The 22,101-nt window shown below is 45.2% G+C and overlaps 1 protein-coding gene across 1 annotated transcript in view; it reads left to right on the forward strand.

Moving 5' to 3' along the window:
• Positions 1-22,101, forward strand: part of xxylt1 (xyloside xylosyltransferase 1) — an 89,750-nt gene that overhangs the window by 27,333 nt on the left and 40,316 nt on the right. Inside the window, exon 3 of the mRNA XM_084308813.1 lies at positions 2,100-2,247. Coding sequence (XP_084164939.1) covers positions 2,100-2,247 — 148 coding nt within the window. The remainder of the gene's footprint in view (positions 1-2,099; positions 2,248-22,101) is intronic.

Below are 22,101 nucleotides of genomic sequence, written 5' to 3' on the forward strand. Positions count from 1 at the left end.
ACCAAACGGTTAACCCTTTCACCGCGACAATACAGCAGGTTAACCCTTTCACTGCCACACTGATAGTATTAAAACTGAGTTCTTTGGATTGATATGTATGAGCCAGCTGGACAGAGATTCAGGAGACACAGGTGAATTTCAATCGATGGTCTTTATTGACAGGAACACACAGAGAACGAGAAACAGTCCTGGAGTCCAAAGCCCTCCACGGGCTGAGAGGCTCTAGAATGATAACAACCATGGCATTATATACTCTTGCGAGTTCCAAATATAGGGAGCCACTGGTTAATAATGGATGATTCGACAGGCTTGGCATATAAGGTAGTCTAAGGATGAATCTGGTTTGCTCCTCTCACTGGCCTATGGCCGGAGGCCCGATACAGCCATGCATGCACTGGTCATTAGGTCACACAGGTCATCAGGTCAAAGTATTTCTAGTCTAAACCTGGGTGCCTGGCTTGGCTTGGTTACCGGACCCCACGGCCACATTCCAGATTGGGGAGACCTATGCGCTCATGGTTGACCAGAGGAGCTGGATGTAAGATATTAGATATTAATGAACTGAAAAATACCTATCAACACGACAAATGGTTAACCCTTTCGCTACCACACTACAGAAGGTTAACCCTTTACATCTGTAGTGTGATAGTAAAGGGTTAACCTTCTGTTGTGTGGTAGTGAAAGGGTTAAAGCTTGATATTCTCCCCTCTGTTGCAGAGTTTAAAACCTTTGTCAATCAAGTTGTACGTGTTTTAATTGATTTGTTATCCTTACTTTTGCCTCGCCTTGTTGTCTTATTGTTATGATTTTATATGCTGTGTGATTTTATATATTTTTTTGCTTATTTCTGTATGTACACTCGATGTGACGATTGTAAATGAGGGAAACCTCAGTTGCCGTTCAAGTTTAAATAAAGGTTTGAAATAAAAATTATAAAATTAAATGAACTATCAGATGCAAAACAGGTGTGTATGGGGCGTTTCAACAGCCATTTATGGTTAATTGTGGGAGTTAACGGGGTGGGACTCATAAAGAGTATTTGCGTATGTAGTCTAGGTTTTATAAATCTGAATATTTCTTGGCACACCGCCAACTTCTAGTGTGGATTCTTTGCACAGTTCTATAAATGAGACCCCTGGACATTTAGCTGATTTCAAAATACAATTCCTTTTAATCTATTAATTTCTGCTCATCTTAGGCATGTGGGCATGATTGAAAATGTGCCATCCACATTAAACCATGTTTAATCAAAACCTTTAACACATAGTCTGTTGCTTTTAACCAGAGAAGCCCAGCATGTAATCTATAAAGACCCAGAACATATTTTCCTCTGCAGGAATGAAAGCTTTAATGGGCAAATCAGTGGTTTACTGTATATTATTTTTCCAATCCTCTTTCTTTAATCTGGAGAGGGATCCATATGATCAGACCAGAAGCTGATGGCTTTGCAGACAAATCCAGCAGTGCATCGTGGGATTACGGCTCATATGGGGGGCAGGGGGCGATGGTCAGGGGAGCTGTGACAGTGACCCACTGAGAAGAGGATGCATGAATGAGTGACGCTGGGGTTCCTTGGAGAGACATTGGTTGGAGAGGAGGATGAGGCTGCATGATAAACCCTTCTGCACTCCGTCAATGGGATGTTTTGATGATGTGTTCGAAGGTGTGCTTTTTAAAAGACCAATAAATCAAATGCAATCAATCGGTTTTGTCAGATAACATAGCCTAATCATATACTGTATTTCTTGGGACCCAACTAAAATCTTCTGCATTGCTTAGAATCACTTTACTCAAGTTTCAAGTTTCTTTAATAGTTGTCATACAGAAGTACAGAATACTTTCATACAAAATGCTTCTTACTGTAGCTACTTACTGTAGCTATAGTCTAATTCTCTCCTGTATTCATACCTTAAAAGAATGAAAGGTGAAGTGATGTGGAATTTCTTTAAAATGTGTTGATGGATGAAATTAAAAGCACTGGAAATTGGACTCTACAGGGCATTGTATGGTTATATAAGAAGCTTTGAACAATATTTTATTGTAATTCAGTAATCCAGTCATCAACCCCTAATAATGATATGTCTGCTGCTCCCATGCAGGTGGTGTTTCATGATGTAGGGGTCCTCACCCAGAAGCTGTTTCCCATCGTGGAGGCCATGCAGAAGCACTTCAGTGCCGGCTCCGGGGCCTACTACAGCGACGCTATCTTCTTCCTGTCCGTCGCCATGCACCACATCATGCCGCAGGGTAAGCCCTGCCGTCGTCTCTCCTAGCGCTTCAGTCAGGCCAGCTGAGCAAATATTGGCGGAGCGAGCTCACTCCAGATTTGTACAATTTGATCAGTTGTGTCCATATTTACGACTCCTATATTTATCGCGTCGCTTGAATATGTGTGACTAATCTAAGCTTAAACATATTCAAATTTGAGTTGGCTTCCAAAGGGATGTGTGCAGAGGGAGTCGAGCACTATGAAAACGAGTGTTGTGGTAGACGGTAGAGGTTTCTTCAGTAAGCGCTGTGACAAAGTGGGGGTCGCCAGATGATTTCAATTTTAATTTTTTTTATGCAGTCAGGCCACTGAACTTAGAAGCAGGCCAGGCCAGTGTTTCTAGTTGCAGCAGCGCAATAGTTAGATAACCTAGGTGGGGAACAACCAGGAGATCACTGCAACTCACACAAGTTGGAGAACTATCTCTCTCTCTCTCTCTCTCTCTCTCTCTCTCTCTCTCTTGCTCTCTAGGCTGGTAAAGCTATGCCTCCTAAAGTGTTAATCGGAAATACAGAAATACCGGCTACAGGCTTTCCGGTTTCCGGGCACCCCCTGATCTGTTTATAGTCCCCAGGGAAACAAACAACAAGCAGACGCTCGTACGAGGGAGGCGATAACAAGGTTGTTTCTGGGGGGAGTGCATTTTCACGAGCCCCTGTCGTGATTTCAGGGGCGGGACTTCCTACCCGATTCCCACTTTCGACCGTAGTGCTTTACCAGGCTTTATCTCTCGAGATAAAGCTGGGAACGAGGTTACTTGCTCTCACACACACACAAAGGGAGCCGCATGTGATTGGTGGAGGCGGGACCCTTACAAAAAACTGTTGTTGCTAATCATTGACACATGCTAGCCTGTAATAATCCCCACCAGAAAAATCTACTTTGCATTTGATACATTGCAAATATATGCCATCACACACACTGGCATTTAAAGGGTTAGAATTATAAAATAAATATGTGGTGTTATGATCAGGGCTGAAGTTGAATAAAAGATTGTATTATTTTCAATCTGACATTACAAAAAAACAGAAAATCCATCAAAATCAGTGTTGTTGCTAACCATACATATGCTAGCCTGTTTTTTAACAATAATTTGTGATGCCATCACAAACACTGGCATTTAAAGGGTACAAATAAAAAAAATCCTGCACCAGAATGCAGGAAATGAAGTCTTTGTAACAAGATATTTCCTGGTGGGGGACCCCCAGAACCCCTGCTTAAAAAGTGGCCTGACTGGGGCTATATTTTGCACTATATTTCCTGGCCTGAATGATTTCCCCAGTCCGGCCCTGGTTAAAAGCCTCCAATGCTTATTAGTGTGTGTGCGTTTGAACGTGTGCATGTTTCAACCATACATTTCCATTTATAAAAAATAAAATAAAAATAAAAAATGTAATTATTATTATTTTTTTTTTACCTCCTATAATAGTGGGGGTCACGGCTCTCTGACACCGTTATTTGGGGGTCGCGGCCTGAAAAGTTTGGGAACCCCTGATTTAGAGACCTAATCAATCAAGTTCTATGGTGGAAGCCAATTGTGAACTATGGCAGGGGAACTTTTGCACCTCTTTTCTCACATTCAGTCTCTTCTCAAGACGATCCACATTTAGCTTTACTCCCTCACGGTTCCTAGCGAGGGTAGTAGTAGCGCATCGCTGGAAAGACGGCGTGGGGCCAGTAGTACCTGACCAGACACTGGGCACATTTCAGGGGCCCCCGGGGAGGACGTGTTCCAGTTCGATTGCTGCCACCCACATCCCCTCAGTGTATGCTGAGGGTGACCGGTACAGGGCCGGGCTGTCTCCCCTCTGCGGTCCAGCACTTTTCACACACCACAGTGGATGTGCAGCGTGGGGCAGCACACAGCAAATGGAGCAAGTCAACCGGGTCTTGTGGGTGGAATCAATACTAGCCGCAGGACACCTCTCACCAGCCGCTGCACTTACGCACACAGAGACCTGAATCTATGCTCCCCGGACAGTGTGACGCACTCCCAGTCCAGGGCGGGGCTCCGGGGGGTATGAGTCGGACATGGTTTGTGATCCATATCGGAGCACGCTTCTCCTCTTAGAAGTCTCCTCCGTCCAGGGCTTGACAGTGCAAACGTTTCACTCTCATTCGCTACTAAAAGTAGATTTGTGCGAACTGGGGGAAAACATTTTGTTTTGTATAGGTCAGTGGCTGCATTGAGTGAAAAAATACCTGTTGCTTGGACCAACGTCATTTCACTGGTTACATGGTTGCGTCAGCAAAGCGTGTGAGCAGAAGCTGTTGTTTACTTGTGCTGGACCATGGCTAACAGCGGCTAACCTGTGCTGAACCATGGCTAACAGCGGCTAACCTGTGCTGAACCATGGCTAACAGCGGCTAACCTGTGCTGAACCATGGCTAACGGTGGCTAACCTGTGCTGAACCATGGCTAACAGCGGCTAACCTGTGCTGGACCATGGCTAACGGTGGCTAACCTGTGCTGAACCATGGCTAACGGTGGCTAACCTGTGCTGAACCATGGCTAACAGCGGCTAACCTGTGCTGAACCATGGCTAACAGCGGCTAACCTGTGCTGAACCATGGCTAACAGCGGCTAACCTGTGCTGGACCATGGCTAACAGTGGCTAACTTGTGCTGAACCATGGCTAACAGTGGCTAACCTGTGCTGAACCATGGCTAACAGTGGCTAACCTGTGCTGAACCATGGCTAACAGCGGCTAACCTGTGCTGAACCATGGCTAACAGTGGCTAACCTGTGCTGAACCATGGCTAACAGTGGCTAACCTGTGCTGAACCATGGCTAACAGTGGCTAACTTGTGCTGACCATGGCTAACAACGGTCAGTGGCTAACAGCAGCAAGCGCTTGGACGTGTGGCTGAGCTTCACAAAAAAAGATAGAATACAGCAAAACGCAATACCTGCAGTAAGAGTATTTAATTTGTGACACAAAACATACAAACAATATTTTTGTATGTTAGTTTCAAGGTGAATGTTAGGAAGTGGCTCCTAGAAAATGTCCCAGAGAAAACTCGGGAGACTTTACTTTTAGCAATATACCGTAGTAGGATGATGATGATGATTATAATAATGTTTATGTAAATACTATGTGCTGCTGAGACCAAGGACTACAATGGAAATAAGTCTGACCTTTTTGTGCCATCCTTGACCATTTTAGGATGCATGTACTGTATTTTAATAATTGTCAAATAAACAAAACTAAAAACAACTCATAAAAAGGAAAACAAAATAAACAAAAATAAAACATATTTCTCTCTATATTTCACACAGTCACACCAAGTCTTGCCTCGTGACCCTCACCACCTCCCACCTATCCTCCACCTCTCCTCAAACCTCCCCTCTGTTGTCTCAATACATACATCAACCTTTCTATCAGATAGATCTTATGGATCACATGTCAACCTTTCTATCACATACTGTAGATCTCATGGAGCATGTGTCAACCTTTCCATCACATAGATCTCATGGATCACGTGTCAACCTTTCCATCACATAAATCTCATGGATCACATGTCAACCTTTTCATCACATAGATCTCATCAGAATCAGAATCAGAAAGGTCTTTTGCCAAGTTATTGCCAAGTATATTTTTCACATACAAGGAATTTGCTTTGGACGTTACTGGTGCGACATTAGCGGACAGACATTAACAGATGGATAATACAATAAAATCATGGATCACGCGTCAACCTTTCCATCACATAGATCACGTCGTCCATCCATTCTCCCTCCGTCGGCACCACCTGACTCATCCATTTCCTTGCAAGAGCTTTTTTGGTCGTTTGACCCGTTTCTATCTCACTTCTAAAGCAGTTAGCTTTGTCACACTGCAGTCAAATGACCCGTAGCTCAATTAGGATCGAGGCAGTTGTTCCCGACTGGTGCGTCAACATGGCATCATTGCTGATTCCTTTGGGCATTAGTCCACAATAAAGCATTTGTGTGTGCGCCTTGGCTGGGAATCCGTCTCGGCGAACAGAGGTTGAATTCTAACTTTGATGTTATTTTAGGGCAGAATGGGGCCTACTTTTTTTTCACCCTGGATTTTCAAACCTTTTCAATGTTTCAAGTTTCTTTTCAAGTTTCTTTAATAGTTGTCATACAGAAGTACAGAATACTTTCATACAAAATGCTTCTTACTGTTACGCTCCAGAGACTGTGCTAGACAAGATAGTATCAAATAACATAGTATAGCATGTAATTTAGAAGAAGAAAATGAGGTCACAGTGTTCGGTATAGACATATGTACAATGTTCTGAGTTACCATATAATATACAATACTATGCAGTGTACTAATGTACAGTACTATATAGTGCAAAGCAGAAATGGGATGAGGTACAATTTAGGTACAATTTACAGTAAGGTGTACGAGTTGTAGTGCAATCCTTCATCAATAAATATAAAGTGTGGGGAGTGGGTGCTACAGTGTGTTTGTTTAAAGTGGGTGTGTGCTATAAAGTGTGTGGAGTGGGTGCTACAGTGTGTTTGTTTAAAGTGAGTGTGTGCGTGTGGATGTGTGTGCTATGTGCGTTTGGTGGTTGTTGTTGTGTAGTGTTCATTGTTCGTTTAGCAGCCTGATGGCCTGGGGATAGAAGCTTCTTCTGAGTCTTTCTGTGCTCGCCTTGAGACTCCGGTATCGCTTGCCTGACCGCAGCAGTTCAAAGAGGCAGTTGTTCGGGTGACTGGAGTCTTTAATGATTCTCTTAGCCTTGCCCTTGCAACGCTTGTTGTAAATGTTCTGGAGGGTGGGGAGCCCCCCTCCAATTGTGCGTTCGGCTGAACGTGTCACTCTTTGTAGTCTGCTTCGGTCTTGTGCAGTGCTATTCCCAAACCAGGAGGTGATGTTGCCGGTCAAGATGCTCTCTATTGTACATGAGTAGAAGTTCTTAAGGATCTTCTGACTGACTTGGAACTTCCTTAGGCGCCTGAGGAAGTAGAGGCGTTGTCGTGCCTTCTTCACAACATTGTCAATGTGTGTGGTCCATGTCAAGTCCTCGGATATGTAGGCTCCGAGGTACTTAAAGCTGTTGACTCTCTCAACCGGTGCCCCGTCGATGCTGAGGGGGCTGTAGTCCTTGACCCCCGACCTCCTGAAGTCCACAATCATCTCCTTTGTTTTGCTGACGTTCAGGGAGAGGCTGTTTTCCTGGCACCATCCCGCCAGGACCTTGACCTCTTCCAGGTAGGCCCTCTCGTCGTTGGCAGAGATCAGGCCCACCACCACTGTGTCGTCAGCAAATTTGATGATTGTATTGCTACTCCGCTGAGCCACACAGTCGTGTGTGTACAGGGAGTAGAGGAGGGGACTCAGAACACAGCCCTGTGATCTAGTGAGTTGTTCTAGCCTCTTGAAATAGCAATTGAACGTTGAGTGCAAATCAAATGCTTTTCCCCATTGTGAAGCTTTGTGTTTATTTTTCAATTGAGCATTCAAATTGCATGGATTGGACAGGTGTGTGTGTTTTGAGATGTTTACCCAGTTTAACGATTGAGTGAACCTCTTCTCCACGTCACCAAGTCACCTTTTGTTGATAACGATTGACTATCTACTGCTGCCATTTAAGACCTCTCTGAGTGTGTGTGTGTGTGTGTGTGTGTGTGTGTGTGTGTGTGTGTGTGTGTGTGTGTGTGTGTGTGTGTGCAGGGGAGGAAACTAACTTTTTGGCTTACCAGCCAACTGGCGAGTATCTGATTTTTTTTACCAGCCAAACAGATTTTTTACCAGACAAAAAAAATCGCTAAATGTGATAATTACTTCTTTGTATGTCAAGCCGCGTCAATGTTGTGTATGCATCTGGGTAGGCACACTGTGCCTTAAGACAGCACGGTGGTCTTACGACAGTGCTGTGAAGTACCGTCAAGTGTTGTGGTAACGTCAGTTGGGTTGGTGTGCTGTTGTGCACAGTGCACTGGTTGAGCTAGCCCCTTTCGTGACTGCGATGTGCAAGCCAGGGGCTTTTGAGCATGAAATAAAATGTCTAACCTTACGTCGTAGTCCGGTGCTTTTTTGGAAACATTATAGTCATAACAGATACACCTAGCTGGCTGCTTTGAGCACACGGGGCTAACGTTAGCTAGCAAGCAGCTATAGCTAAAACGCTAACTAGAAGCTAACCACTGTATACAGTTCCAGTAGACTAACATTACACCTCTGTGATTTAAATGTGTCCTTAGTAACTTATACTCGAGGGTTGTACTAGGGTTGGATGCAGTTCCCCGTTGGTCAGTCTGTCTGTTTTCCATCTTCTGCTGTGTTTAACGTTATCTGTTTGCGAGTGCTGCTGATGGCTAGCCTAGTACCGCGGGACTTTTATTATTATATGTCCGCGGGTTGGCCAGTACTGCGCAAACGTTTATTAAACATTATATGTCCGCGGGTGGTCTTGTGCAGTGCTCTCGTGGCACTGTCAACTAAAGCGAACACTCAGAAGACGCGCACCGTTTGCCAGTGCAGTGATTGCAGAATTTTTTATTTTTTTGTATACTCGCCAGCAGGGGAGGAAACTAACTTTTTGGCTTACCAGCCAACTGGCGGGTATCTGATTTTTTTTACCAGCCAAACGTAAAAAATACTAGCATTTGGCCAGTAAAGTGCCTAATTTCCTCCCGTGTGTGTGTGTGTGTGTGTGTGTGTGTGTGTGTGTGTGTGTGTGTGTGTGTGTGTGTGTGTGTGTGTGTGTGTGTGTGTGTGTGTGTGTGTGTGTGTGTGTGTGTGTGTGTGTGTGTGTGTGTGTGTGTGTGTGTGTGTGTGTGTGTGTGTGTGTGTGTGTGTGTGTGTGTGTGTGTGTGTGTGTGTGTATATTTTCTCCATTGTCAACTCCCTACACAACTAGGGACAAAGTAGGGATTGGAATTGGCAGGAACCTGCGAGTTTTCAATACTATCACAACTTTTGTTCACTTATTAACACTGGACCATAAATTAGAAACTGCAATCGTTACCAAACGCATGTTTTACGTCCGGTAAAATACGACACTGTGATCGGTACAGAAGCATGTTTTATGTAAAAAAAAATACCAGCAGGTTACCTACGATAGACCTTACCTCAGTCAGAAAGTACTCCAAAATGAATAAATCCCAGTCGATCCCATGGCGATTGCAATTACTCGTGTATATTAGGCATGGCTACCATACGGGAAAGAATAGCTCTGAGGCACCAAATCTTCCACAGATTGCTATGTTGTGATCCACTCCTAGGCAGAAACAGCCGGAGGTAAGTCAGTACTGGAAGACAAGTGATATGCCCAGTTCAAAAGGTAGGCGATACTGCCACCTGGCGAGATTCGATCGTCATTGCAATTCCAACGTAGGCAGATGTGCCAGCGAGACATAGGGAGATCCGGCTAAGTGTCTAGAACGGGGATCAAAGGAAAAAGATCAAAGGATCAAAACCCGCTAATTCTCGGGTATGGCGCTCAACCGCTGGCGGCGAAACCCCGACTTTTCTCGGGTTTGGCGCAGAAAGGGTTAAAGAAACATGCCAACATTATGGGACATTTGCATACAGTCCAGAGTCAGACAAGAAGATGAATACCAATTTCCTCTCTCTGCGTTCAGTAAAAAGCTAGCCTAGCTTAGCACAAATGAATGGAAGCGGATATGGACCAGCTATTCTAGCTGTTGGCCAAAAACACCTCTCCCGGAGTTTTAAGCTAGGCTAGTGTTCAGTATCCGCTTCCATTATCTTGTGCTAAGCTAGGCTAGCTTGTAGCCGGATGGTATCCTACAGAGAGGAATTGGTATCTATCTTATTGCCTGACTCTGGAAAAGTGAATTTCCCATAATGTTGGCATGTTCCTTTTAAGTGAATACATTTTTTGTCCCATCCCTAATGCAAAGATAAAGGTATATTATCAGAATGATTGGCTTATATGACTTTCATACCCAAATGGAAATGCTGGCATTATGTGCAGTATCATTAGCCTGATACATTGTAGTCATTTGGATAAAACGAATGGGGACCATAATCGAAGTTGGCTCTTAGATAATGGCTTGAAGAACGGGGTCTAGTAGTCACCCTGTGTGTCCTTGAATGAGACGTTGTGTCAGTAGCTGGTCCCTGGCTGTGTATGAACTGAAACTGTCAGTAGCTGGTCCCTGGCTGTGTATGAACTGAAACTGCCAGTAGCTGGTCCCTGGCTGTGTATTGATTGATTGAAGTTTATTTCAAATATGCAACATAACAAAGAAACATCAAGTACATATATTATAAGCCATTCAAATAATAAATGTATATACATTTTTATTTAATTTTTTAATAAAGCACAAACAAAAAAGTCAAACTAAATCTTTTTTTCTTTCTTTTTTGTATGAACTGAAGTTGTGTCAGTAGCTGGTCTCTGGCTGTGTATGAACTGAACTTGTGTCAGGCTGGTCCCCGCCTGCAGTTGTTATGTCCTAGTTTTCGTGGCCCCCTGATCTGTAAAAGTGACAGTGGGATTGATAATGTTTCACATCACTGCCTGGTGAAACTCTAAGCTTAGGAGGAAAGATCCGCTGATTAGCTGTTGGTACAAAGTGCATTTAATTTATTGTGCCACAAATGAGCTCACATTTTTCGAGAACATGGGCAAAAGCACCATCTCTGGAGAACCTCATAGAAATCACATTCACCAGGCATTTTCACAGATACAGTACCTGGAGGGGGCCGTCTGCCCATATCACCCCTCTCCCCTTCAGGGCTTGTTCCAGCTATTGAACCCTTTCCGAGGTTTATCCCAGAGGGCTGCACTGGGCTGACTTTGTGGACCGGACGAGGCTATAAATAGCTTTGCCAGGCTGTCATTAGCTTAGCTGTTACTCACATTTTACCCATTCACTCACGCATTCACACACAGACGGCGGAGGCGACCATGCAAGGTGCCTCACCTGCTCATCGGGAGCAATTAGGGGTAAAGTGTCTTGCTCAAGGACACATCGACACGCTGCCCGGGAGGAGCGGGAATCGGACCGGGAACCTCCGGATTGCCAGACGACTGCTCTACCTCCCGAGCCATTATGTAATAACATAATGTTTTTGTTTAATGTATTTTCTGAATCAAGTGGAGGCCTCGTTTAGGCCTATTTGGGTCTCTTGCCTCTGCTTTGGCACCAATCTTTTAACATTTTTGTATTTGTTACTTGTGTGTAGATCCTGTCAAGTACAGCCGGGACTTAAGAATCGTTTGGCAAGTCATACCTGTTTAATTTCTGGTTTGGCATCACCGACACCTTTTTTGAAGATGAAACAGCACACTGGTCCACCAGAAAGGGACCGCCCAGCCATATCAATATGAATGGATGCATTCGTGATCGGGATGGACTTTGGCAATTTTTTTAAGTGTTCTTGTCATCTCGTACAAAGGGGAGTGAGAAATTGGCCCTTCAGCCTCCCATCACCGTGAACAATGAGTGGACGATGCAGTCAAAAACGTCACATTTGCTGACCTACATACAGCCGTCTGTCCGCTCGGCACAGAGAGAGCGAGAGCTTGTTCTTGTTCGCGGACGACTCAGCCCTGCTGGTCTCTGACAAGAACAAGTTACAGGTTGAAAAAACCCTTTGCTCAGAACTCGGCAGAATCTGCACCTGGCTCGCTGATAACAAACTATCATTACACCTGGGTAAAACGGAGTCCATTCTCTTCGGATCAAATAACAAACTCAACAAGGCCGACGGCTTCTCAATTACAGTGGGTGACAATATTGTCACAAGGAAAGATGAAATTACATAACCTGGGTTCCGTCCTAGAGGCAAATCTTTCCTGTGACAAAATGGCATCCAATGTAATCAAAAAAGTCAACCAACGAACTAGATTCTTGTATTGGATCTCCTCTGGTAAACAAGAATACCCTGAAGACTCTGGCAGGAATACTCATTCAAGGGTACTACGACTATGCTTGCACCTCATGGTACCAAAGCACCTCAAAGGCGCTAAAAACAAGATTACAAACATCACAAAACAAACTGCTCAGACTACTACTTGACCTTACTCCTAGAACCCACCTCACCCCTGCCCACTTTGACTACCTAGGATGGCTTAGAGTAGGTGACAGAGTAGAGCAACTTGCAATGAGCCTGGTCTACAAGATACACTACACCACACAGGTACCCATGTACATGTCGAAATACTTCCCAAAGGTCAGTGAATACCACACCCACAACACCAGAGGGAGTTCCACAAATCATGTGCAACCCAGATTCGGCACAAACAAGGGACTAAACGCGTTTAGCAATTATGCCACAACAATGTGGAATGCCCTACCCACAGCTGTAAAATAATGTGAATCACTACCCACATTCAAAACCGCTCTTAAAGAGCACCTACGGGAGGCTGCAATTCGAAACTGGCCACCATAAAGGTGCGGCTGGGTAGTGTAAAGGTTAAGCACTCGCTTACCACCACAGAGACCCTCTGGCTTGGTTAGTTCCCCCGACTAACACAATTGGAAAGCGACTCCTATACTGGTCGGTCGGGGCACCTGTTCAGCAGGGAGGGGATCTGGGGGAGATGGTGCCTGTTACCCTCTCCCAGTGAAACTCCTAGATGTCCGGTGAAAAGAAGCAGCTGGCGACATCATATTGGAGGAGGCATGTGGTGGTCTACACAAGTTCAAGTTACAAGTTTTCTTGGTTCTGTATGACCCTTCTAAGATTGTGCTTCATACAGTAAAAGACCAAACACTATGCAAAATATACAATATACAAAACTGAAATGTACAACATGCTAAATAAAAATATTTGGTAGAAATGAAGAGGTAGTGCAAATGTGTATGAATACATAGATAAAATACGGTGTAATGTACACCCTCCCCAGACCGACAGTAGGGTAGTGCAACAACCAGGAAGGGAATTGGCATAATGACTAAATTGGAGGATGGGAGCAAATGATAAAAGGCAAAAAAAAAAAAATAACACATTTGGCTTAGATTTAATCATAGGTGGGGCGCCCAAGTGGCGAACCATGTAACGCGCTGCGTCGCGAAGCGGCCGACCCGGGTTCGATTCCCAGGACCCGGCGTCCTTTGTCGAATGTCTCCCCCCGCTCTGTCTCCTGTTCTCTCTCTCTCTCTCTCTCTCTCTCTCTCTCTCTCTCTCTCTCTCTCTCTCTCTCTCTCTCTCTCTCTCTCTCTCTCTCTCTCTCTCTCTCTCTCTCTCTCTCTCTCTCTCTCTCTGTGCGCATGCGTGTGGATGGCGGAGCGGGTGGTTTGAGTGGGTGCTGCTGAGCGGAACGTGTGAGTCTTTTCTATACTTTTCCTATCTTTGTGGTTTGTTTGTCAAAATCGTGAATTAGACTGGGTTTTAATTCGACTGGTTGTGTGTTAATGGTGGGCTAATAGCGTTGTCAGTGTTCGCTTTGGCAGCTGACTGCTGTCGCGGCGGCATGGATTTCGCGAAATTGACTAGGAAGCATGGGTTTAAGGTCGCGCCGTCTTTTCCGTGTTCAGTGGAAGACTGTAGTCTAGCGGTAGCGGGGAAAGTGGGAGCTGCGGCCGTTAAATCAGCGGCCCGTATGAATGGGGGGATTATAATATTTCTGGATGATTTGACTAAGGTTAATCAACTGGTAACGGACGGTTTAGTCATACATGGTACTTTTGTATCTGTGTTGCCGCTCACAACTCCGGCAAAAAAGGTGTCATTGGCAAACGTTCCTCCGTTGGTGAGCGATGATCTGATATTGAGGGAACTCGCAAGGTTTGGAAAGGTGGTGGCCCCGTTGAAAAAAATTTCTTCAGGTTTCAGAGCACCGGAATTGAAGCATGTGGTTTCTCACCGGAGGCAGACGTTCATTGTAATGAACAGACGTGATGATGAGTTAGATCTTAATTTTAAAGTAGTAATAGACTGGTTTGAGTACATTATCTTTGCGACAACACAAAACATGCGCTGTTTTGGGTGTGGAAAGGAGGGGCATCAGAGACGAGCGTGCCCTGGGGAGGGGCCGAGCAGGGGGGGAAATGATGGGGAAAGTGCGAGGCCGAAAGGAGGAACAGCTTGGGGTGGGAATCGAGGGGTTGAGGGGGGGAGGGGGCAGGGGATGAGGGGTGGTGGGGAGGTTTCTGAGAAGGTTTTGGTACCAGATGGAGGTGATAAGGGAATGGAGGGGGTGGTTTCGGCGGGGATTGTAACACGGGGAAAGACTGGTGGAGATGGTACGGTGGGGGGGGGGGGGGGGGGGGGTGGTAGTAGTAGGAGCTTGTGTAAACCAAGATGTGTTGGTTAGCCAGGTGAGGGGTGGAATTGTTGACGTTAGTGGGACAGATGGACCGGTTGAAGAACAGAGGCCAGATGCTGGGGATAAAAATGAGGGGGGGGGGGGGGGGGGTCGTGGAAGGAGGGATTGCAGAGGTGGCAAGGGGACCTGTTGTAATATATGGGGCAAGTGGTCCTGTTGATGTACTGCGGAAAGTTGCTGGGGATGGAAATGAGGGGGGGGGGGGGGGGGGGGGGGTCGTGGCAGGAAGGATTGCGGAGGTGGAGGGTGGTTCTGTTGAGACGCAAGGGACAGGAAAAGGGGATGAAGATGAGGGGGGGGGGGTGGTGGCAGGGAGTTTTTCGGATGAGGGGAGTGTGCCTGGGGGGGCTGTAGCTATTGAGGGAGCAGGGTCAGAGGACTCAGTTGTGGGGGTCAGGGTGGAGGGAGTGGAGGATATTGATATGGAAGAAGGGGACGGGGGGGTAGAGGTGTTTAGGCAGAAGAGAAAGGGTGGAGTAATTGGGTTGTCAAGATCACAAGCTAAGAAGCCAGGTGTGTCGGACGAAATCGGCAGTACACAGAGTACACAAGGGAGTTTATGGGCGGGAGAGACGGTTTTTGATGACAGCGAGGAATATGGGAGCGATGATTCTTCAGAGGGTGCTGCCTATTCTTTGGGTGCGATGAAACTGTTTTTACAGGTGACAAAGAACAGGAAGGGAGTGGAGGTGGAAATTTTTTTTTCAGATATGGATTTGTTTGTTTTGAATGCAAAGAAACATATGAGGTTTAAAGGAGAAGGTCGTTTTGTTGACACAGATTTATACAGGTTGAGGAAGGTTGTGCAAAAAGTACTGAAGGGCCCCGGTATGGTGGGGGACGGAGTGGAATCAGTGTAGTGTTTTTTTTTTTGTGTTTGTTTGGTTTTTCTTGTTTAACTTTTTTGTTTTCTTCCATATGAGAGTTTTTGTATTGACGGGACTGGTGTGTTGTCACTTAGGACTTGACGTTTCATGGTGTCCTGATGCTGAGGCCTGGAGGCTGAGACTTTGGTTGATCATCTCATGTACTCGTATGCATTTGTGGAACTGTGTGAAAACTGGGAGTATGGTGGATTCAGAGACAGGAGCGGAGCGTATAGTTTTCATGCCCAATGGGACGGCCACGTCAGACTCCTTCGGCAAGCCTTTCTTCAGAGTTGTCATGGGGGATGTTGTCTCTGCCGTCCTTTTATGCTACCGGCACCGTTACCTTGTTCAAGGGTTGGAAGGTATGACTGTGGGGCTCGACACGTTCTACGGCGGTATAGACATTTTACTGGCTCAGTCTCGGAGGGTGATGGAAAAGCGGACTTTGCTGGCTTTTTTCTACCTTATGGTTGGAATGGGCTTCATCAGGGTTGTGAGCTCGCGACTCGGACTGCTCGATGGGAAGTCACTGGGGGCTGCCAGTCTCCGCACGGGGGTGTGGGAGGTGAGGTTGGAGCGGCTTCTGGACCGGGAAGGAAAAGGCGGCCTCGGACGGGGAGGCGAGGGTTACAAACTGTCTACTGAGGATGTCGGTCCAGAGTGCATCTCGGTCCCCCTGCTCTGGTTTTGGCCCCTGACATCATCAAGGCCATATGATATACGACGGGTGGACGGTAGGAGCTTACGTGATAAGGATGAAGGAGGAGGGTCGGCTGTCGAAGCGGCTCGTTTTATCCACGAGATGGGTGTTGACTGGAGTCTGTCAGACACAAAGGCCTGTTGTGTTGTACCAAAAGGGGAAAGGTGAAGACAGAGACGCTCTTCTCAGGACTAATGTTTCTGCAGTGCCTCTCCGGTGTGTCTCTCGTTGATACACCCAGACTTTTAGATAGTTTAGAGTTTTTTCCCCCCCCCTCCTTATGGGGGAAAAGTTCTAAGTGACAATTTGGTTCAGTTTAAGCAGTGTTGTCCCTAATTGATTTGTTTGTTGTGATTTTTTTTTTTTTTTTTTTTGTTGTTTCTTTGTTTTGTTTGTTTGTTTGTTTTGTTTTTTGTTGTTTTGAGTTGTCGAGTATTTTAATGTTGAAAGTTTATGTTGCATCTTGAGTGTTTTTAGTAAAGAATAAAGTTTTTTTTATAAAATCTAAATCTCTCTCTCTCTCTCTCTCTCTCTCTCTCTCTCTCTCTCTATCTCTATCTCTATATCTATCTATCTATCTACACCGGACTGCCCGGTAGTAAAAAGCAATAAATGCTAAAAAAAATTATCTTTAAAAGATTTGGTCATAGGGACAAAAACTATGTGTAAGAACCTTTTATAAATTAGGCCCCAGCTTAGTTCATTAATCATATCTAGTCACTTTGACCCCAGCACCCCCATAGTGAGCATTCTGGTACAACATGATCTCTCAGTGGTCTAACCTCTTCAATCTATTGCATTTAAAGTTTGTTGCATTGTCATTTAGTAGAAATCACTGGCATTTGCATACAAATGGCATTGGCACACATTTATTTCCAGATTGGAGTACCACACACTGTGCATGCCAAGAACAAGAGCTAACAGAATACTTCTTCTCTGTATTTGTAGAGATATGGACTTAAACAATTTAATGTTTTGCTTTGATTAGCCACAACTCTTTTCTTAATTTTAGTTTTCATAATGCGCATAAGGTTCGGTCAAAGTGTAGATGAAATCGTTAAAACCTTCATACCGGCTCCTGTCATTCAGGCCCTTGTTACTGAACCCACCACCTCTTCAGTGCTCCACAAGGTTTTTCTCACCGCACTTAACAGGTAGGCAATATAATGCCTTTATGACGGGTGTAATGGTCTTAACGAGGTTGACCCACTTTCCCTGCCAGGTGTTGTTGTGATGTCAGGTTAATGCCGGCTCCACTGCCTGTGTCTTCCGGGACGGACACAAAACAACAGCGTAATCCGCTCACTGCCTCCAGCTACCTCATAGCTATTTAACACAGTTATTCCCCCCCAATGCCTCTTTACCACAGATGACATGGCCTGTGGCTGCTACAGCAGATAGAAAGACACTATTGATTCTTAAGTCTCCCACTAACGGTACCCTAGACCAGTGGTTCCCAAAGTCGGGGTCGCGACCCAAAGGTGGGCCGCGAGCAGCCACGGGTGGGCCGCGAGATGATTTAAAAAAATTAAATAAAAATATATATATCTTTTTTTTTTTTTTTGTCAAGCCACTGAACTTAGAAGCAGGCCAGGACAGTGTTTCTAGTTGTATTCTAAAATTCTATTCTATTGTATTCTAAAATGTGACTATATGGTTTTATATTAACTTAATAAATAAACAAAAAACTAAATAACAGATTATGCACATAAAACGCTGAAAACAACCGAAGCAACAATAGTATTTTAATGAGGCTATTATTATTATCATTATTATTTTGCAACAAGTTAGCCCTCTCATAAATAGCACATATAAATGAATAACTAACTTGAACTAACTTAATAGGATTGAAGTGATATTTGGCTTAAAAAATCGGTCACCTGGCAAAAAAAAAAAAAGAAAAAAAAGCCTGACGATGTCCATTGGGCCGCGGCTCTCTGACGCCTTATTTTCTGGGCCCTGGCCTGAAAAGTTTGGGAACCCCTGCCCTAGACGACACATTTGTATCCTAAATGAGTCATTGTAATGGTGAGACTGGATCACAAATTCTATAATGTGATAAGTAGGGTTGGGTACTGAACTCTTAAGGGTACCGACCAAATTACACCGGTACTACAGAGTACCGATTCACGCTAGATCAATCGATACCAGGTTTCGGTACCTTTACATGTTTGTGTGTGATATGCTAGACAAGAGGGAGCCTTTTCCCCAAATATATATATATATTACTGTCCCATCTCTTGGGTCTTTAGAAAGACCAAACAAGGTCAGAGGATTTTGATAATATGTACTGAGGATGGTCAGATAATGTTGATATTTAAAAACATAAATCATGCGATTTATTTGGATTTATTTTCAACAATTTTGAATAAATTCTTTTGTTATTACAGAGAGAGTTAAGTACCGAAATGAAAATACCCAACCGTAGTAATCAGGGTTTTTGAGCTGAGAACCCGGGCCAAACTGGAACATTACCAGAAAAAGCAAAACAATTAGCCTGTTCCTATTTTAACAAATGAGGTCATAAATGTATTTTTTAATTTTTTTTATCCCTAAATCCTGTATAAAATACCAGACCACCCCTCCAGACATGGACTACTACCTAAGTTATGAGCAGAGACATTTGAAAGGGAGACTAACCAAGTCCTTCTCATTTCCTGTGTTATGTGAGCTACACAAGGTGTGGCCTTGGCAGCGGGCTCACTGCCCCCTCAGTGCAGGAGATCAGAGCCGGCACAGGCTCCATTCAGCCCAATGATGGAGAGGTTTTGGCAGAATGTGGCTTTTTTTTTCTCTATAGCGCCAGTGGGAAACGGGAACTGTTCCATTTTCATCTCATTGGTGCAGCTTTTAATCCATCATCTTCCCTTATTAGAGCATCGTTGGTCCTACTGAAAGTAGGACTCTTGTTATCTGTCATCTACAGTAGAGCCTACTCTCTCTTTCTCTCTATGCATCACTTTGCCTTGTTATCTGTCATCTATAGTAGAGCCTACCCTATCTATTTCTCTCTATGCATCACTTTGCCTTGTTATGTCATTACAGTAGAGCCTACTCTATCTTTTTCTCTCTATGCATCACGTTGCCTTATCTGTCATCTACAGTAGAGACTACCCTATCTCTTTCTCTCTATGCATCACTTTGCCTTGTTATCTGTCATCTACAGTAGAGACTACCCTATCTTTCTCTCTATGCATCACTTTGCCTTGCACAAAGACACGGATACACAGTGGTTGTATTCTCGGTGTCCATGTCCCCATGGCAACCGCAAGCGCCACTCAAACCCCACCCCAACCCCCCCCCACCGCCATTAAGGTCAAAATGTCATTCACCATTTAGCCAACACTAATGCAGAACGTGGCTCGCCTGTTTGATCAAGATTACGAAACAGTGCAACTGTTTAAAGCACATCCAGCTTGTCTGCATCAGCATTACAGTACGTGTTGTCACGGCAGCCATCGCAGAGAGAGAGAGAGAGCGATGTACAGACATGTGATCCTTCGCCTCTGCGGGACCATAATATCAAACGCAGCATGCCGCGGTGTTGTAACAGCCAAAGACCCTCTTCCTGCCGCACCGCCGGCAGTTAAGCCCTGTCAGAACAAACGGGACGGCGCCGACGGATCGGGGGCGACTCCTCTCTGGGCTCCATTCTGTTGGCGTAGCACACGGCAGGCTTTGTGCGACGGGCCACTTCCGTGTTTAGAGAGGAGGACAGAAAACGGGCTGACGTTCTCTCGCTGAGGTTTTATTTTTTTCCCCTTCTTGTTTGAACAGAAAGCAGCCCCTGAAATATCTCCCCCAGCCTTTGGTCTCGCCGCCTTTCTCCGCCGTCGTCACCCTTTTATTGTTTCTTGTTTCAACAAGCTTAGTTTAGACCAAGGTCTTGTTTTCATTTATTTTTTTCGGGCCTTTGTCTGTGATGTCTGGCCCCTTTTTATAGCCGGGTCCCGCGCCCAGGCCCTCATCACGTCGCCTTTTCTGCCCTTCCAGTCTCGGCATGCGTCCCATCAGTCGACTCTGGGGAAAAAGTGGAAACCGGTTAATCGTTTATACGTGCTCTTGCTTGAAATCACACGCTCTGCCTCAGGTTGGCTGGGGGGTGCCGCGCCCCCCACTTCTTTTCAAATGGTGATTTTGATTTGCAACAAGGACATTGTATTTTCAATCGACACAGTGCGCTCCCCCCACTTCCAAAAATAGCACTACGATACTGTAACCCCACCCAAACACACACACCTGCAATGCAACTACCCCTTCAGACTAAGTCACTTCCATCAGATTGAGCTGTACATTCTGAAGACACTGGTCCTGCCAGCCTGCCAGTGTTCCCACCGTGCATTCTCTCCTGCGAAGTGAGTGACTGCTGGCAGTCTGTCGCACACAAAATTATCATAGCTGAGGACGGTGCCTGTGTCCAGTCGGCATAGCAACCGCGCCTCCACCGATACGGTAGTCGCGGTGTGTCCATGCCTGGCACACAAGTCCAGCACCCTGACCGTTTCCCGTTCCTTTAAGCGCCATGCCAACCAGCAAAACACAGGAAGCCAGAACAATGAACAGATGAGGGGTCTGTATTTCCTGGAAACTAGTACTGTATGGATGGATGATGTATCCGCAAAAAAAAACAAATGACCACCAGTCACCGATATGTGTGGACTTTCTGCTGAATTGAACTCTCTCCTCTTCATGGTAAATGGTGAATTTGCATTTATATAGCGCTTTTATCCAACTCTCTTTACAATGGACCTGTCTCAAACCCTGCCCTCTTTTCTTGATCCTCCAATCACAACTGTCGCTTACCTCGGACAAACCAAGTTTGTCCGAGGTAAGCGACAGTTGTGATTGGAGGATCAAGAAAAGAGGGCAGGGTTTGAGACAGGTCAAACATTCCCCCATTCACTCGCACATTCTCACACCGATGGCGGAGGCGACCATGCAAGGTGCCGACCTGTTAACACGTCCGCCGCTGTGGCCCTTCAGCGCCAGTGCTTTATCCAATGTAGGATAGGACTTATTTTTGCGAGTGCTTAAAATATATCAAAATTATAATAGCAATAGATCTAAATAACACGGTGATCGTCAATGAGTTGCTTCCAGTCAACATGCACGAAACGGATAATTTTTTTCATACATACATTTCCGTTTTATACCGTGATGAATATGAATATATTTCTAGAGCGTTCTGTCTCATCTCACTAAACTCCAGCAAATCGAGCTTCAATGTATTTAGTTAGAAATCGTGCCATTTGTCGCTTGATTTATGAATCGTTTTCAAATAAACGCTAGATTATCGATATTATATGTGTCATCATGGGCGAACAGAAGCGGGATCTGAAAAATCGCTTCTCCGTACTTTGGTCGGCGCGAACCTCACACACACACACACGCACGCACGCACGCACGCACGCGCGCTCCGATGGCGGTGAAAGGAACATCTGATTAACCCAAGATTCGTAACATAAAGTCCTTACCTCACATCTGATGTCCTGCAAAAAGATTAATCCTATTCCTGATCGCCATTCCAAATATTGATTGCGTTTATTGATCCAACGTTATATATCCAAAACATATACTCCACGCTGCTCCGAGTGTCCCCAGTCAATGTGTTATAACGATACTGCATGCCCGAGAAGGAAAACCTGGACCGGACTTCTTAGATTGATGCACGGCCCCAGCCAGAGGGATTCCAATGATGTGCAATACCATCCGGGAGACATAAGGCGACTGTATTTGCCCTTTGCGAGCTCAGACCCATTCCCAATGATAACGTCATGCTGGATGGATGAAAAATGAATGGATATAGTGAATAAAATAAATATCGATTAAAACCCGAGATTTCTCGGGTTTGGCGCCCAGAGCATGGCGAGTTAACCCGACGTATCTCGGGTTTGGCCTCCAAAGGGTTAATCGGGAGCAGTTGGGGGTTAAGTGTCTTGCTCAAGGACACTTCGGAAGATTGGGAATTGAACCGGGAACCACCCGATTACCAGACGGCTGCTCTACCTCCTGAACTGTCACCACTGTCTTCAAAA

Source organism: Notolepis coatsorum (assembly GCF_963971535.1).
Source record: "Notolepis coatsorum genome assembly, chromosome: 2".
Lineage (NCBI taxonomy): Eukaryota > Metazoa > Chordata > Actinopteri > Aulopiformes > Paralepididae > Notolepis > Notolepis coatsorum.